Source organism: Cyprinus carpio, chromosome B20 (genome assembly GCF_018340385.1).
Source record: "Cyprinus carpio isolate SPL01 chromosome B20, ASM1834038v1, whole genome shotgun sequence".
Taxonomy (NCBI): Eukaryota; Metazoa; Chordata; class Actinopteri; order Cypriniformes; family Cyprinidae; genus Cyprinus; species Cyprinus carpio.
The window spans coordinates 7,257,727-7,277,818 of record NC_056616.1 but is presented as its reverse complement, the minus strand read 5'-3'; the positions used below and the strand labels follow the sequence as shown (position 1 = coordinate 7,277,818).

At 36.9% G+C, this 20,092-nt stretch overlaps 1 protein-coding gene across 1 annotated transcript; it reads left to right on the top strand.

Annotated features, from left to right (window-relative positions):
* Positions 1 to 233: 233 nt before the first annotated feature.
* Positions 234 to 11,601, top strand: nid2b (nidogen 2b (osteonidogen)). Its single transcript, XM_042747177.1, has 19 exons — positions 234 to 428; positions 697 to 996; positions 1,119 to 1,345; positions 1,573 to 1,976; positions 2,796 to 3,041; positions 3,132 to 3,332; positions 5,770 to 5,994; positions 6,095 to 6,241; positions 6,419 to 6,547; positions 7,974 to 8,096; positions 8,362 to 8,598; positions 9,588 to 9,812; positions 9,928 to 10,097; positions 10,182 to 10,311; positions 10,470 to 10,641; positions 10,855 to 11,012; positions 11,089 to 11,212; positions 11,288 to 11,396; positions 11,481 to 11,601. Exons 1-18 carry the CDS (start codon positions 234 to 236, stop codon positions 11,394 to 11,396), a joined length of 3,522 nt encoding a protein of 1,173 aa, XP_042603111.1. The 3' UTR covers positions 11,481 to 11,601.
* The last annotated feature ends 8,491 nt before the right edge of the window (positions 11,602 to 20,092 follow it).

The window sequence follows — 20,092 nt, the reverse complement described above, 5'->3', positions numbered from 1 at the left end:
TGATGAAGCATTTGTTTGTTTGTACAAATGATTTTCGTTTCAAATTTAATGAACATTTGTGCATTGTATGCTTTGCACTCGCCTACCAAAACCCTCCCATAGACATTTTGGTAACTATGTGGATTGTGGTTAAGGCATCCTTTCATTTTAAGTGACCACATCGTCACATCTTGTGAACTTCTACAGGGACAATTATATTTAAGTGCCCCAGATCGAAGCTGCTCCCTCTCGAAATGAAGAACTGCTGGGTATTTGCTTTGCTTTTTACAAATGTTTGTTTTATGAATGCGATTCAAAAGGACAATTTTTTCCCTTTTGGATTATCTGAAGGGGATTCAGTTCTTCAGGATGGTGATGATGAAGTGTCTGAAGCTCTGAAGATAAAAAAGCCATTACAGCTCTACGACGTCCAGTTCAACATTCTTTATGTAAGCCATTGTTTTCATTACATTTTTAAAAATTCAAATTGGAATGTATCAAATATTTCTTTATTATTTCATCATTTGTATGTTGTAGCATGTGCAGGTATCTCTATGTAATAAATAAAAAAAAGACTAATGCTAATGCTTTTTTTTTTTTTTTGCTGATTTTCTTATTGTACCTATACAAATAAGTAACTAAAAATAAAATCAAGGAAATTACAAATGCAACTGAGCATGTGAAGTCTGAAGCTTAAAATTTAATTTAATTCCTCAGGTTTCTACAAATGGGTTCTTGTCCCTTCAGCCTCCACCTGGAGAGAGTCAGTATTTAAGAAACATGTTTCCTCTCAGCTTCTCTGCCATTGCACCTTTCCTGACAAACATTAGTTCAGGACGAGGGAAAGGATCTGTTTTTTACCGTGCAGAGGAATCATTAGATGTATTAATCCGAGCTTCTGAAATGGTGCAGCAAGGTTTTACTGGTTCTGCATTTAATTCCAGCCACACAGTCATCGCCACATGGGACAATGTTGCCTGTGAAGAGGAAGGGCTCCAGCTCCCATTTACATATTGTGTAAAAAAAAAAAATATTCCTTTATCCTGCTTTTTATCCACTATAAATGTTTCAAATAAAGTAATATTTTGATTTGTAAAGTTATTATTATCAATATTAGCTTTGCTGTGTTTACCATGTAGGTAACCAGTTTCCAGGTTGTGTTGGCCGGCAATAAATCAGACACATATGCCTTGTTCCTGTATACAGAGGATGAGCAGAAGATGTTAAATATCAGTTACAATCATACAAACATGTCAAAAAGTCAAACTAAAACTCAGGCTGGTTTTAATAGAGGTGATACATGTGCTACAGAAGAGCTCTTCTACAGTCTGTTTGGCTATAATGAGACCAGCAAGAACCTCTATAAGTAAGTGCATTAAACGTTTTCTTTTTTTCCCTTTTATCCATTTAAGTTGTATGCTTTTACAAGTAGCTTTCTGCATCTTGAAATCACACAGTATGTTGATATAAGTTTCAGTTTGTTAACATTAATTATTAAATGCAGTATTATAGATTATTATTTATGTGAAGTTATTTGTGTAAAATTGTATATAGCGATATAAAACATAATTGTGTTACTTACGCAACCCTCAGGGCAGGGAACACCGGGGTAAATGGACTGTGGATTTTCCACATTGGATCCAGCCGGTTCCCATTCCAGAAGGTAGTTCCTGCTTCTGTCCCTGAGTCTGATTCTATGGGTTTTGGTAGCTTGCGCAGCACCAAAGATGAAGATTTCTACATTACAGTAGAATCAAACATGCCTGCAGATAAATCTACTTCTAAGGCCCAAATGGACATGCCAGCTTCACTTGTTCAACAGCCCCCAAAACCAAACCAAGAAGTATTACACGCTACTTCAAATAATGTAACCAAAATGTGTGGCCTGCACCTGAAATTCTGCTCTCAGGATGGTTACTGCACAGACTATCCAACTGGTCCTTGCTGTCATTGCCGTTCTGGTTACTATGGCAATGGCAGACAATGTTTACCCATGGGTGAGTTTTTTTAGTCTAGCATTTTCTTGTCATGTCATTTATTATGACTATGATACCTTTAAAGGTATAGTTCAAACAAAACTGTCATTTATTCTTCACCCTCATGTCATTCCAAACCCATAAGATCTTTTTTCATCTTCAGAACACAAATTAAGATATTTTCTGAGGGCTTTCTGACCCTGCCAGCAAAGCAACTGACAAGTTCAAGGCCCAGAAAGGTAGTAAGGACATCATTAAAATAGTCCATGTGACATCAATGGTTCAACTGTAGAGAATACATTTTGTGAGAAAAAAAAGATAAAATAAATCTTTATTCAGTTTTTCTTTTCACGAGAGTACCACGATGCATGCGTGTGCAATCCTCTGCTAGTAAACAAGTCACAGTGCATCCAGGTTCTACATCTGAACACTGGGTCCTGGGTCAGCAGCACAACACGCATGAGTGGTACTGTCGTGAATGCACGCCGAAGACTGATATGCCAAAGAAGAATTTTTTTGTTTTTTTTCTTTGCGCACAAAAAGTATTCTCATAGCGTCATAAAATTACGGCTGGACCACTGATGTCACATGGACTATTAAAAAACTGGTAACCTTTCTGGACCTTGAATGTGTCAGTTGTGTTGCTGCCTATGGAGGTTCAGAAAGCTCTCGGATTTCAGCAAAAATATCTTAATTTGTGTTCCGAAGATGAACTAAGGCATTACGGGTTTGGGATGACACGAGGGTGAGTAATTAATAACATAATTTTCATTTTTGGTTGAACTATCCCTTTAATATTAGTTTCTAATAAAAATGTGAAATATAAATCTGATTTTGCAGGCATTTCTCAACCTTTAAGTGGAAAGCTGAGTGGCCTTGTTTCTGTTGGAGACATTAAAGTTCAGCTAAACGATGTGGACATCCATGGCTTTGCTGTGGTGGGAGAAGGTCGCGTATACATCTCCATCAGTCCTGTCCCAGCTCAGGCAGGCTGGGCTCTGATGGCTGTGAGCCCGCTGATCTCCACATTTGGTTGGCTGTTTGCTCTTGAGCTCCAGGGCCATCTGAATGGCTTCAGCATATCTGGTGTGACTGTTTTTCATTATCTGTAGCTTCATTACTTTATGTCACACAGATCATGAATAAGTCTAAAGAAGGAAAACATATTTTCTCCAGGTGCTGAGTTTTCTAATCAGGCAGAGCTGGTCTTCAGCCCACAAGGTCAGCGTGTTACCATTATTCAAGAGGCTCAAGGAATGGATTCATTCAACCACTTGAATTTTGACATTAGGATCAATGGAGATTTACCTAGCATTCCCAATGGTGCTAAAGTCCATATTCTGCCTTTTAAAGAGACCTATCAATACAACCAATCAGGTAATTCTTGTAAATAATCTTGGAGGGTAATGACTAGGGTTAGTTTTTTCAATTAATTCCACATAATTTTACATTGTTCGTTACTGAGTAACCTAAGTTACACATCATATTGACAGTCTTTTTTTATATTTATGCTCCACCAAAAGAAAAATAGTTCCAAAGGAAGCTGAATTGTAATGATAACAAAGCAACCTGCAAGTTCATCTAATACCCAAGAAATCCCTGATGCTGACATTCAGTATGGAGTGTGATAACAGAGAGAAAAAAAAAGATGAAATTATGAGATACTTAGTCACAGGATGAAATTCTAAATTATGCCATAAAAAGCTAAAATTATGAGATACTAAATCATAATTATGAGGTAAAAAAAATCTAAATTATGACAAAAACATTGAAATTATGAGATACTAAGTCATGAGACAAGGTCAAAATTTTGAGATACTATTAGGGGTGTAAAGGTACATGATGGTTCGGTACATACTTCGGTTTTGACGTCACAGTTCTGTATGGTTTTAGTACAGCAGGAGGAAAAAATAAACATAAATTGCTTTTTTTTAATTTAACAATGGTTTACTGAACAAATTGCTATTCCTTTAAATAAATTTAATTATAATTAATATTTTCTTAGGGAAAAAAATCTACCTCATTTTCTGCTCTAAACTATAGGGAGCCCTTTTACATTACTATTAGGTTACAATTAACAACAGAGCCCAACTATAACAATTAACACTTAAATATATGTCTATTTGATGAATATTTATACAGCAATATGCCGCGCCACATCAAAGAGCGTCAAAACTGCATGTATTGTCTGAATTTCCTGAAAAAAATTAATGATTTGTTTGGTACACATGCAAACTGAACCGAATAACCCGTACCGGAAATTATGAGATACTAATTCATGAGATAAAGCTGAAATTATGAGATACTAATTCATGAGATAAAGCTGAAATTATGAGATACTAATTCATGGGATAAAGATGAAATTATGAGATACTAATTCATGAGATAAAGCTGAAATTATGAGAAACTAAGTCATAAGAAAAGTCAAAATTGTGTGATACTAAGTCTTGAGATAAAGCTGAAATGATGGGATATTAAGTCTAGAGATAAAGTCAAAATTATGAGATACTAAGTCATGAGATACAGATGAAATTGTGAGATACTGTAATGATAGAGGCGTCGTGACAATGAAGTGGGGATCCAATAGCAGGCTTTATTAAAAGAGCATAGTCAGGACAGGCAGGATCAGATACCAGCAAACAATAACATCCAAGGCACAGACAAAAGAATAATCCAACAAGACGGGCAATGATCAGGGCAGGCAGCAATCAATCAAATCAAGGTAACAGTCCAAGGATCAAAACACAAAAAAAGGCAAAACTTAGGAACATGGAAACACGGAAGGACTAAACATTCAATCACCAGCCATATGAGCATGTGTGTTTGCTGTTCTTATAGTGTGAGACTGATGAGGTGATGAGAGACAGGTGATTGCAATTGATGATGAGTCCGGGCAAAGGATTATGGGAAATGGAGTCCAGGGTGAATTGGCAAGAGTCTGAAATGGAGTGCCCTCTAATAAAGCACACGGGCACTCCAGCTAGAGATCGTGACATATACTACGTCTTGAGATAAAGCTGGAATTATGAGATACTAAGTCATAAGATAAAGTTGAAATTGTGAGATACTAAGTCATGAGGTAAAGCTGAAATGATGAGATACTAAGTCTTGAGATAAAATTGAAATTATGAGATACTAAGTCTTGAGATAAAATCAAAATTATGAGATACTAAGTCATGAGATAAATACGAAACTATGAGATACTAAGTCATGAGATAAAGTAAAAAATATTAGATACTCAATCAACGGATAGTCAACATGATGAGATAGTAAGTTTTAATTAATTTAATTAGTCATAATTATCACATAAAAGAAAAAAAAAATCATGTTAGATAAAAAATAGATGTATTGTCATAATTATGTTTTCTTTTTTAGAAATGACGGGATAAAAAGTAAATTATGTACTTTTATTATCATTTCAGATTTTATCTCATAATTATCAATCAGTATGTCATCATTTTGAATGTTTGTGTCATAATTATGACGTTTTATATCATTATTTTGATTTACCAAAGTATTTCCTTATATGGTGGAAATGGGCTTCCATAAACAGAGTGATAGAGAAATATCCCAGTGTTATTAGACTAAACATCAACACCCTCAGCCAATCAAATTTGCAAAGCTACATGAGATATTCTGAGTAAATGAAAAACTCGATAATAATTAATAATAAATGTTTAAAACTCTTTACTGAACATTCATGTCTTTTATCGATAGTGCTACTGCATGTTTTAAAAGCCACTGGAGTCCAAAGTTAATTCTTTAATATGTGTTCTTTGGGCATTATGGGTAATGTAATTTGTGTCTGGCTCAGTTGTGACATCATCTTCACTGCGAGAGTACATGGTGGTGTCAGAAAATGGTGGATCTGAGACATTCTCCAACATGCTACACCAGAACATGAGTTTCCGTAGCTGTGAGCACAGCCCATGGACCATACCAGACTTTCAGCAGGTGAATGTGGAGCATCTGATGGTCATGTTTACAGAAGGAACCGCCCTTAGATATGCCATAACCAACAAAGTGGGACCTGTAGGAGGTAAGAACATACCGATAACCAAACAATTCTACAATGTGGGTTATTATTATCTGTTTCATAAACTTTTGAATCTTGTTGAGGAAATTCTTTATGTTATCAGGTGAGCTACCTGGGCTTGTAGAGTTGAATCCCTGTTCAACTGGGAAGCACCATTGTGACCCCATGGCTCTCTGCCTGCCAGGAGATGGCACTCAGTACCATTGTCAGTGTGCCATGGGCTTCCATGGGGATGGACGCAACTGCTATGGTACAAGTATTTCAGTGTTCCTCTATGTCATATTTTGACATCAAGCCAAGCGCTTGCTATGGCTGCTCCTTTGAAAGTTCCCTTAGAGACTGTAGGTCATCTTCTCATGCCTTTATTGAATTACTGCCTTAGTTAAAATTCCGAATGGCTCTCTTGGGTTTTGAATATATGGTCCAGATGTAGACGAGTGTGCTGAAGGGCTCAGTTCCTGTGGTCTTCACTCCGAGTGTGTGAACATGCCAGGTGGCCATCACTGCAACTGTCAATCTGGCTATGAGTTTGATCTCGATTTGCATGTGTGTGTGGGTAAGTGTTCAGTATATTGTAATATTTGTATGGAATTTAGGTGTTGTGAGTAGATATGTAATTCAAATCAGTCGTTTTTTATTTTTATTTTTATTTTTCAAATCAGTAAACCTTTTTTAGGCCTTGGAAGCCTTTTTTTTAGTAGTTAATCATAGTCGTAATAGTCAGACCACCAGTTCTTGTGAGGTCCTTATTATAATTCAAGCAAAATCAAAGAATAAACTGGTATGACATCATTTCAAACAGAACCAGGCCAAAAAGAAGTCTGTTTAGAGTCCATTTTCAGGAATTTGTCTGTATAATTTTTCCAGCTTTGTTTGCAACTACTTTCATTTTCAAATAACAAATTAGTAAATTGTGCGCATGATTTCGCAAATCGAGGGAACGAATTAGTCAATTGTGTGTACAATTTATTTATTTTTTCTTGCATGTCATGTGCAGGGCTATCTTAGTTTCATTATGAGCTCATAGTTACATTATGTTTTCTAAAGATTTATAAATATCGATGGTTCACCACTAGGTGGAGTTGATTTCATGAACCCATGTAAAATATATGGTTTAAAAATACAGAATAAGCACTACAAATTATACAGAAAATTAATTATGTATTTATTGATCTGAAGATTACATTTCACAGTTTACGCTTTCATGAAAACATTCGCAGTTTGTTTTGTAAAAAGTTTAATTATATGTGGCGTCATTTTAGTTACAACACAGTGCTTCGAAACAGTGAATCATTTCGCAAAGCAACCAGTTCAGTTGATTCAGAGTTTTGAAAAGCTCCCATCACTATTGTTTAAACAGAACAGTTAAATAAACAAGATGAAAATACTGAGCGACTGCTGGGCATCTCCAAGAAAAACAGCATTTCTGAATGAATCTGTTTTTGAACAAATCATTTGAGTAAATGATTCGATGACTCAAACATAAGAAGATCGCCAACCTCTGGTGTAATGATGTTTTCTGCAGAAAGGGCCAATGAAAAATCCTAGCACTAATATACAGACTGGCAACCTCAAGTGCTGCTGGACAGTATATCATCACTTTTGGACAATCAAATTCATTTACCTTACTGTTGAACAAAGTTACATTTTATTTACACACTGTATGTTGTTGCTCTGTTACTTACAAAGAACTGCTGGATGGACAACTAAATATTTACCTAACAATGTCTGTGTAGATCAGTTGTAAAAAGACATATGTACATAAAATCAGTTCATTTGAACAATTTCTGTAAGAACTATGTTATGCACAAATTACGGTCAATCATGAATCATGATCATTCAACACAGATATTTATTAAACACTTTTATGCATGAGGAACACTAACACTCTTCAGTCACATGTGTTATTTATGTAACCACACATGTGGTACAAATTCAAGAGTTGTATTTCACTGGAGGCCCATTATTCTCTTCTTTTACAGATATCGATGAGTGTTTTCTTCAGCTCTGTCATCCGTTTGCTTCCTGCTTTAACACCCAGGGCTCCTTCCACTGCCAGTGCTGGCCTGCATACAAGGGCGATGGCTTCCTCTGCCAACCACCACGTAAACCACAACATTTATCAAACAAAAACATAACAGTTCTCCCTGTCAGCTCAGTAACAGACTGTTCTCTTTGCTTATAACTCAGAAGAAGTCCAACAATCAAGTCAAATATTATGTTCAGCAGTGTATTATAAATCAATCAAACACAAATGAGTTGTTTAATCATTCATAACGTACTTGAAACAAGTAGATCATGTTCCCGGAACAACATTTTTTGTTCCAGGACTTGGTTTAATTGCATCATGCCTTTTTTTTTCTTCATTAGAGAAGCCCAAACCCCCCTTAACTGTGTGCCAGCAGCACAGAGAAAGTCTGCAGAAGAGTCTCAGCATCTACCCAAGCCTGGAGGCCTTTATTCCTCAGTGTGATGAGAAAGGTCAGTACAAATCCCTGCAGTGCCTGGGCACCACTGGACACTGCTGGTGTGTGGACAGTAGAGGGCAGGAGAGAGTGGGCACCAGGACGATGCCTGGCACAGCGCATGCCAACTGTGATCAACCAGGTATGAATTTATGCCCTCACCTTCTGCAGCTATTGCTCGCTAACTTTCGATTTGGTCAGATATACATTTCTTTTTTTTGAAAGGAGCCTCTAATGCTTATTAAGGATGCATTTATTCGATCAAAAATAAAATAACTTAAAAAAGAATAGTAAAATCCATTACTTGAAATAAATTGAAATAAAATAAAATAAAATAAAATAAAAAATGTATTTTCTTTCAGCTAATTTAGTCATTTCTATCAAACTTGATGTATAAAATTAACTAAAACTGAAATAAAAAAAGAATAAAAAATACATAGACATACAGTACAACAAAAACACATAAAATGGTAAAACATAACAAAATTACTAAAACTTAACACAAAAGAAGAAAATATACAATTAAAATCTAATTCAAAATATGAACATTAACTATAATAGAATCTCAACGATACTAAAATAACACTGGTCTTCAGAGTCTCATGATCCTTCATAAATCATTCTAATATGCTCATTGCACGCTGATTGATGCTTATACATTATTTTTCTTTTATTATTATTATTATTATTATTATACATAAATGACATAACTCTCAACATAATATGAGGGACATTTCATTATCTACCATTTTTATTTCAGTTTTATTCTTTTGACCGTTTTTATACGTTTTAATCTCCTGAAATATCTTAGTCCAGTATCATTTAAGTTGTTGTAAAATACAAAAGATCAGCAACAACATGTTGCAAAATCCAAGGCATTTAAAACACTGGGACACACTTGCTATTTCTACTGTTGAATCGTGTGTGTTGTGGGAGTGGTGTTCAGTTCCGACTATATATGACATAATTATCCCTCATGAGATGGCCTAACTGTAATTAACGCTCACACAGTCATTCATTCAGGCAAGATATATGGATGTGGTCGATGGTCAGAGATTTGAAAAATTTCAGGAAAAATTGCTGTGTTTTCCAAAAGCAAGATTAAGACAGTGTGTGCTGTGTCCTATTCAGCGGCGCTGCTTCCCCGTGTGGAGACTGTGTGCGAGCGCTGGAGGCTTTCACTCATGACTCACTATAATGGTCAGCCGTCCTCTCAGGACTACATGCCCCTGTGTGACGCACACGGGAATTTCCTGCCTGTGCAATGTTACGGCAACAGCAGTTTCTGCTGGTGTGTTGACCATCAAGGCGTAGAAATTCTTGGAACGCGGTCTAACGATGATGTAAAGCCCCCCTGTAAGTAATGAAGTTATTTAGGATGCACTTTTTATGATTTTTACCCCCCCCCCCCAAACCATGCAGTGCTCCATTTTCATGTCATAAAGTCTGCTCTTTTTTTTTTATCTGTCAGGTATCTCAGTTGATGCAGCGCCGCTGAACAATGCACTGATGTATCCTGTCATAAGCTCCTCCCCTTCAGGGCCTGCTATCCTTTACACACAAGCCTCACAGATTGGAGTCATTCCTCTTGATGAAACAGACCCAGTTCAAGAAAAGTCCACTGTTTTACTGGCCTTAAAGGTAGACCCTCATAAACACAATACATGACCAAATCGAAAATCCAAAACTCTTGTCTGATTAAGCAAAACTAATAATGCTTTGCAGGACTCCATTGTGATTGGAATCGACTATGACTGTCAGGAGAACATGTTGTATTGGACAGATTTTGGACGACATACAATTTACAGAGTGCTCTTAGAATTTGGGTCCGAGCCAGAGGCTATTATCAGCCAAGGTGATCTATCTATCTATCTATCTATCTATCTATCTATCTATCTATCTATCTATCTATCTGTCCGTCCATATATTCCATTTTTATTATGGGGAAATATGATGGTTGCATCACCAACTTATTCTCTCCATATTTCCTAATTATGCAATGTGAAATTCCAGGCCTGGTCCAGCCGGAGGGAATCGCGGTAGACACTGTGCACAGGAAGTTGTTCTGGGTAGACAGTGGGAAAGACAGGATCGAGACATCCGATCTAGACGGCAGGAACAGAAAAGTGCTGATTGATTCTGATTTGGTAAATCCCAGAGCCATCGTAGTGGATGCTAAGAGTGGGTCAGTGAGATATTATCAAAATCCTTCATTTGCTGTCTGTGCATCATTATACTGTATTTACCATTATACATGATTTCTTTCAAGCCATATCAATCATATACACTGACGGCATTATTATGTATTCCTGCAATAAATACCAGTATATTCATTTATATGGTGCAGTTGTTTTCTGTGAAAGTGCTCTGAAGTGTTTCTACTGCACATGCCCTTCAGAACCTTATATTGGACCGACTGGAACCGTGATGCTCCCAAAATAGAGAGCTCTTCACTGGAGGGACATAAGAGGAAAGTACTGGTGCAAATGGGTCTCATGTTGCCCAATGCCTTGGCAATTGACTTTGACACAAATCACCTGTGCTGGGCAGATGCAGGTAAGTGTTTCCACAAAATACAGCATCTCACATATCTCTAATACAAATTTAAGATAAACATCTACTAAATCACCAGGCAAAAAGAAACTGGAGTGCATATCTCCTGATGGGACAGAGAGACATGTGTTCCAGGATGCTTTGAATTACCCGTTCAGTCTGGCTATCTATGACAGCCACTTTTACTACACCGACTGGGAGAGGTGAGTCTCTGATACACTGCATGATCTGGCTGGTCTCAATGTTTCCATATTCATTATGGAAAAATGTCCTTACAGAGATGGGATAATGGTGATAGATCAAAGCACTGGGGAAAACACAGCTTATCTCCCTATTCAGCAGTCACACTTATATGGGATTATAGTTATTCCATCACAGTGCCTATAGGTAAGCATAAGTTTTTTTTTCTATTCCTTCTGTATAATTTTATGAAAGCAGTAAAGAATTCCTGATCGTTTCTTTTCCTGTCAGTTTCCATCATCTATAGAGACCTGTGGACTCTGCACTTATGTAGACTATGTGGATTTTTGGTGTTGTAACAGAAATGTCAGAAAGTAAATAAATAAATGAAAAAAAAAAAAAAAAAAAAAAACCTGAGAGAGATTACCAAATTATTTGCCATCTAATTAAATCCAACACAGTGTTTTTGTTGTTGTTTTGTTGTTTTTTGTTTTTGTTTTTTTGGTATTATTAACATTTTTATAGTTTTAGTATTATTCTGAATATGATTTTTATATGTATATTTAATTTTTTTAGTCTATTAATTAGTTAAATTTTTTAGTTATTTTGTCATGTGCTTTTTGCAGTTTTATTAATTATTAAAAAAAACAATTATTTTTAAATTAATTATTTACATTTATTTTCAAATATATTATTATTTTTATTTTAAAGTTTAGTTTTTATTTAAATTTTAATTTTAGTGCTACAACTTAAAATGATTTCCATTTTCATCTATGTGTATGATATTTTATTTCAGATTTATTTAAATTGACAAAACCATTTTTAATAGTTATTAAATATGTAAGAGTTTTAACAGTAATAACACTAATGCCAACCCAAACAACTTAAATTATATTAAGTTCAGTATTTTTACCAATAGGTGGCGCCACTAACGAACCTTTGGAGTTTATTACAAACGTGTGAATGGTTCGAAACAGTCCTGTGTGGGTAAATTAGAAACACTTTAGAGGAAAATTTCAAACCAAATGCAGAGTTTAGCTTTTCTTTATAAGATATATTTTTCCATTTTAAAAATGTGTTTCATACATACAATAAAGTTATGTAACACAAGTATTTGCATTTTCATAAATGTTTGTTTTATATCAGTGCATTGCTTTCATGTTATGCCTGTCAGGCTTCGTGCACAGGATAAGAGTGATTTGGCCCTCAATCACAATGGAAAATTCCCACTGTCTAAAATAATGTTGACACATAATTGTTCATTTAGTCTGGCCCTCAGTAGGGCCAAAAATTCAAGGGTTTAGGAGCAGAGAGAGTCCAAAGAATCTCTTCCGCAAGATCGCTCCCACAACTCCTGGGCCTTGTCTTCTCATGATTCCAACCCTATGTTGTTCTTCTCGGTTAGAATAGAGCCTAGCTTCACTTGATTCTCTCGTCCATGGGAAGGTGTGGAATAATATTTGAGAACTGCCATGGGGTTTCTGTAAACCCACGGTTTGATATTGCTAGACAAACAGGATGGGTTACCCACAAGGCACGAGAACCGCCAACAGATGGCAAGACTTCACCACTGCAGAGGCCAGACCTCCCAGCCTGTGGAGGGCAGCCAACACTGGCTTCTGTCCTTCAGCCTCAGACCCCACAGCAGGTCAGAGGGTTCAGTGAAATTTACTCAACAGAGCAGCCATATACCCAGAGGTGGGGTGTGAACTTTGGCCTGGTCATAGAAGCCATTAGGTACCCTGGGGAGCTGATTGAGCCCACTGGGTGCAGTTAGTGCATATTTCTCTGATCCGACACTGTATCCTCTTAACTCCTTCTGGATTAAATGTTTATTTTACAGGGCCGTAGGAACTAGCTGGCTTTTTAGCAACATACATTATGGGATTTCATTTGAAAGCATAGCAACTTGAAGAGGTTCAAGAAACATCAGTCAAGAACTTGTTTAGGACTTTGGAACTTAAATGTTGTTCTATAAATGAAAATTAAATTTTTCATATATATATATATATATATATATATATAAAAAATGTGATGATTGCATTATTGATCATTAAATAGACAGTCATTGTTTATGTCCTAACCCCACAAGACTTTTGTGAAACACAAATTCAGAATGAAAGCTGAGAGGTTTCTGTCCCTCAATTGACCCTTCACAAAGTGCTTGATTGACAGGCGAACGGACCAATCATAATGCAACAATAAACAAATCAGACAATATATTAAACTAACTTCTAATGACTTAAACTTGAAAAATGGTGTGTACTGATGTCTTTCCATGGTTGAAATAAAATACCTTCTGATGTTCATTCATGTTTATTTCATGCTTTAGTAAAGTGAATATGAAAAGACGATCAGTTCATGTGCCACTTTAACTGAGGCGCTATAGCAATCTGTCACGACACATTAAAGAGCCACAAAATGGTATTTAGTGTTTGAATTCATTTTTAAAAAGACACAATTTGAGATTTTGATTTTGTTTCATACCAGAAGTAAGCTGATCTGTCTTGACTATTGGAGTGTTTTCAGGTTTCTCTTTGTTTACAATGTTTTTTTCACTGCAGAGGAAACTGACAACATGCCAACAGACAAGAAGAGCAGGTTACGTCTGGTATGAAACAAGGTCTCAGCTTTCAAATTTAGTCATTTTTTTAAGAAATAAACATGAATGAACGTCAGAATGTATTTTATTTCAACTGCGGAAAGACATCAATACACACAATTTTTTGAGTTTAAGTCCCCCGAAGTTATTCTACTCTCCTGTCTGATTTGTTTGTCAGATAAAATTGTAAGAAAATATTTATATAATTGTAAAAACATGTTAAAATGCAGTCACGGGTATTGTGAAGAGATATGATCGCTTTATATGACAACAGGTTTAATTTAGGCTTTTAATGACATCTTTTTATGGGTTTGGAATGACATGAGTGTGAGTAAATTTAGACAGAATTTTCAGTTTTGGGAGAATTATCCCAAAATTCTTGAAAAAAAGGAAACTAAATAAATATAACAAGTTCTGAGAATAAGAATTGTTCCTTGTAAGTTTGAAGAACATTCATCTAATGTTCTCAGAAAATGTACAGACTGTTCTGTATATATATATATCAACTTCATTTCCTTCCTATTTTCTGGTTTTCTAATAAAACCAGAAATGTACCACTCAGAAAAACACATACGTGATGCAAGGCACGTTCCCATGGCATCAAAGCCAGGGGAAGCGTCCAGATGCTTGTTGGTTAAACATATAGTGAATTTGATACCGAGCAACACCAGTGCAAATGCTAAACAGTCCTCTTCACACGCAAAACACCATAAGAAAATATTCAGATTCACGAATGTTGTAAAGTAGACTATGCATAAAAATGCCAGTGTAGATATAAGATTGGAAACTAGGCATGATTATAGACATCATTGTAGAGTCCAATTCGATTTGTGCAGGTAGTTAGCTTGCGAGGAACAGTTTGTGCTGTAGTCTTGTTGTTCTTTCATCCAATTATTTAGGCCTCTCAACTCTTTCAATTACAGTCTTCTATCATGTACTATTTTAAGTCCTAGACTCATTATAAACATCCCAAAACATTTGTATAGGCCAAGCATTCAGTGACGCAAAACGGAGACAATATAATTCCTCAAGGTCTTTGAAAATCATGCCAACTTTGTCTTAACGGTACGCTTTATACCAAGTAATAAGCATTAACAACATACCTAGTCTTTTTCAGCTCAAATTCATGTTCAAGGGAGAGAAAGAAGAATAGACAGAGGTAACTCAGTGGCATCTTGATGTGTACCAGAGGCTCTGTGTGCAAAGCACTCCTATGGAAGTTGTTATATAACAGCACGTATTGTTCAAGCCCCTGTCTGAGGCCCATTTGAGACTAATGTATAACCTCTAGGAGTCTCCGCACGTCGACAATCATATACACACACAGTCACAGTTCATCTCCTCTATACAAACAAAAAGCCCTCGTTACACACACACACAAATAGGTGGGGTCACTTCTGTGGTTAACGTTGTATGTTACATCAAAGAACAAACTTTTGATTATGAGTCAGCATGAGCATTCAAAAGATAAAGTCGGTTTAATTCAAAATTCAAAATTCGGACAAATAATTATTAGTCGATGTGCACTATTATGTTCTCACTATGCAGTTCACTGTTGTTTTATAAAAATATTTTGAATATTAACTTTAATGACATACTATTTAGCTGTGCTAAATATCTCAATACTGTGTGCAACCCTGTTACCTCATATCCTTTAAAAAAAAATATTTCTTACCATTTTGGCAACAGAGAGGTAACATCATTAGGGTCCTTTCTTAAGCAAGGCAAGTAAATAATCATTATTTTATTTTCTAAATTTTACACATATCGTAGTATTTGGGTTCATTCAACCCTGTTATTCACTGGTATATATAACAGGGTTGAATGATTATATATAATTTAACCCTGTTATTGCATGTTAGGAGCCAACAAATAAACACTGAATTAATTTATGTGGGCCGCACCCTCTGCAAAGAAAATGTATTTGTTCATCCTTTGTCCTGCTGAACCCTGCAAATGAAATGAGTTACAAAAACCCTCTCTGCTGTAAAACACAAGATTACAGTAGAGTAGAGCACCGTGCTACACTCTTATCTAGGGAAGATCATATACAGTGTGTGAGAGAAAGATAGACAGTAAGAAAGTGCAATTAGTGGTCGTTTCAATAAACAAAAACGGATTAAACCAGGTGACTAACTTTAAGAATTTTGTTATAATGTGTGTATACGTGTGTGTATGCGCACATGTTCAGTGATATTTAATAAGGTTGCAGCTGACTGGACAGGGATCAAAGAGCATTGTGGGAATCTTCCTTAAGTTACTAAATTGAGGCCCAAAAAGAATTGTTTACTAGAGATAGATGACTTGAAGAATTTGTTGTTATATTTGTATATGTGTGTGTGTAAAAGAACTAAGAAATGTTGAATGAGGTTGCAGACGCACCCTTGACAGGGTTATTTGCTCCCTGGGCAGGATACAAAGAGCATTGTGGGATTTTTCCCATGTTATTGAAGGTTACTGAAACCAGACTGTACTTAAACTTCCTTTAAAAACTCCCTATTCTATTCACAGCAACACTTGCTTAAACAATGTTGTGCATTTGGGGAAGAAATAACTGCGTAAAAACTGGATGGGCCACAACAAGAAGGTCTTCAGTTCAAGTCCCCAAGTTGGTTTGGACTTTCACTCAGGGCCATGCATGGGGGCTGGGGTGGGTGGCCTGGTGACAAAATCACTGGACATGATTTCAGCCAAGCGATATCTGCCCCACGCCCAGTGAGGTTTTGCCACTGCTCCCCAAAATGTTTGTGCACTGCCCTTCTTTCTCTGGGTGTTCTGGTTCCAAAGACATGCATCAAAGGGAAAGTGGAGACTCACTGGAGATGTATGTGTATTAGACCTGCAAATGGACAGGCCAGGGCTGCGTTTCCCAAAACCGTTGTTAACCTAAGTTGATTGTAGCTCCATTGGTGACAATGTTTCTACGATCAATTTAGGCTTACGATGCTTTTGGGAAACACAGCCCTGGATGTTTCCCTACCTATGGCCTGAGATGCTAGGAAAGGCTCCGGCGTCCTTGTGACCCAACATAGTCCAAGCAGTTTGTAAAATGGATGTATGGACAATCCATACTTAAGGAGAATCTTCACAAATTTTCTTCCCTCGAATCTTAATCATGTGCACACTACAAAATTTGAAAATGGTGGCGCATCTCACACTAAAAGATACTATTAAGCTGATCATGCCAGAGAGAGCACCTGATGTGATCTCACACAGCAGATCATCACTTGCGTTTCAGCAACTAATGTTTACATATGTTAGCTAGCACAGCTTTCTACACTCACCCAGTGCTTCTTTTTGTCCTTACGGTTGTGGTGCGTTTTCGACACATTATACAGACAGTGGTGTTTTTGCAAAACTTCCACAAGCAGTTATCTCCATCTCCACTATCATACGGATCCATACAGCAGCTTGTTTTGTGGTCGCGCATTGGCAATTGTGATCATCCTGATTTTAAAGGCCTAAATATTGAATATGTTTTATATGATTGGGGAGGTCCCAATTTGTCTGCGAGTAGATTGGAAGGTGCAAGATTCGATCTGTAAACACCTCATATTACCAGATAACATCGGAACCGACCAAGTGGAAATGAGTGGAAAATCGGGGATAAATTGGCCTAAAAAGATGGATCCCAAATTTCTAAACATGTTTAAAATGATCTGGTTGTATGCTGAGCAGCATCACTGATTTCCACATGATTCTCCCGAACAGAAAAACGTTAAGAACTCAGTTGAGAACTTGCATGACAGGCTAAAATCATCATCCCTAAGTTGTAATATGAGAAAAGAATGTTAAGGCTACATGCAAGAACTATAAGTCAATAGATCATTTGTCGTCGACTTGAAACGATAAAGAGTCTTCAAGAGCTTATCGATGAGGGGAAATGAGGTGGGACAGAGATAATTGTAGCTTGGTGTCTGGGAGAACAAAGATCGATTCCCACTTGTTAACCGTCACCCCTGGAACATAATATTCTTCTGTGATGAGTCCCTGGATGGAGGCGAATCACTCAGCCATGTCTCCTCTCGACATGTGGAAGCCATCGGAAAACACAACTCCCCGCTCCTATGTGGGGGTGGGAATACAGCATCTGGAGTGAAGTAGGGTTGAGCCAGGGAGAACAGTTGTGTATGGAGATTGTATGTTTGTCTGCTAGCCTTGGTTTTCAAGTGTTCTTAAGGTTACGGGAAACTTCCCCCTGTCAACGGTCGGTTGATTCATACTCATACTTGATTATCGAAAATGACATCTGCTGATGAATGTTTGTAACTGTTAAATGACTACCTGCTTACATGCTGGATCTAATTTCTCTCTAAATACTGTGTTTACCTGTGGCACAGAGTAAGCAGCGTTCAAATTTTCCAAGGCAAAAAGGTCAACAACAAATTTACAAAAGTTTGTTGGAGTGCTCGGACCATCTCTACTCAATTGCTGGTACTTGTCCAAAAGTCCTAAAGAAACTTCCAAAGTCATGCTGCTTTTGTAATCCGTCACGGTGCTAATGTCTGTGATTCCATTATAATTTCTGGGGTGATTCTATGCGGTGGGTTCAACAACAATTTCAGAGAGAGCACTTGGCAATAAATCCTTATCCTGTGGTTTGTGGACAGGCAGAATGTGGTAACATGCTCAAAGCAAGCATTCCTGCTCCACTAAGTTTGATTTTCGAAGACATTTTTCATTGCCACTGCCAAGAAACCAATCCCATGTCTACATTAAAGTGGATGTTTTTGGCAGATGCTGTCTTATCAAACCTACAAGAGAGTATATGTTTTTGACAATTCAGCAGGCAGCTAAAAACGCAAATCAATTACTAAGACAAACCCTCAAAGTGACAATACTGCTGTGTTGAGGGTTATTGGGCAAAAATGAAAGTTCAGTTCATATTTGACAGCTCCATTTTTTTAATCTAGGCCCAGCTGAAGTCATTCCATATTTTCATAATCCATATTTTTCTCCTCCCATTAATATGTTGACACTAACATTTTGCTTAAAGTGCCCCTATTATGCCTTTTCGACTATTACCTTTCATGCAGTGTGTCATGTAGCTGTATGTGAACATAAACTATCTGCAAAGTTGTGACGCCGACAGTGCACGATAGATAAAGTTATTAAGTTAGTAATCTGTCAAAAAAAAAGTCAACTCGCAATTGCGGAAACGAGTCATCTCCAGGGTTGTCATTCTGTCAAGGCAACTGGCGTTTCGTTTCCGACACATGCGCTGTACACGGTGGATCAATCCAGAGCTGTAGAGAGATCTCTCTACAGCTCTGGACCAATCACAAAGGACTGCGCCATCTGACCAATCACAGCAGTGAGGGCTCACGGAAAGGAGGGGTTTAGAAAGACTGATTCTTTGAACTGATTCCCATGAGTCGTTTATGAATCATTTAGATATGAGGTAAAATTAAATCTATTTTCTGAGAAAACTAACATGTTTTTTGACCTTGCATGCATTTAAACCTGTTTTAGGAGACTCATAAAACAATATTAGCAACCAAGGCCTGCATGGTTGTTTAGGGCTCCAAACAAGCAACGGTAATCAAAAACATAAAACATGGGAATTTTAGGCCACTGTGACATTTACCATCATTGCCTGGTAAACATTTACATAAAGGAACTACTGTCTGATTTGACGTCAGCGTCCAGAAGCAGTACGGATGTAAACAACACATAGCATATATAATGTTTTAGTGTAAACATGCATTCTTCTGTCTGGTCTTTGGGTTAGCCTGCATAAAAGCTGTTTTTACCAGGTTAGCAGTGGCCACAAGATACAAATAAAGGGTATCTTGTTCTTTGCATGTCTGTTCTGAGTCAAACTCTGATCCCATCCAAGAATGCATTGCAATAACTCTCAACACATTTATCCAAAAAGGCAAGTTGATACATTATATTCCATTCAATACCATAAAACAATCATAGATTTTCTCAACATTAGCGTAGCAACATGCTAACATTTAACTCCATCAAGTCTCCTATGAGGAGTGTTATCTGTGTGGTGCAAAGTTTCATTCCATATTAGACAGCTAAGTTTTATTAGGTTTTAAATTGTGTTAGCTAACAATAGGTTTTAAATTAGCTCTTGGTAATATGGCCATGATGACTCAAGATACAAACAAAAGGGATCATGACTAATCTCTTTAAAGGATGTGTTTTCGCAATATATAATTCTTTGCAGGTCTTTTCTAGGTCAAACTCTGAAGAGAGGTCAGTACACAGGTCAGGGCAGAAGGTTTACTGATTAACACTGGCTAGCATTCACAGACGGCAAGCTACTGAAGGTCAGAAACATCCTGCG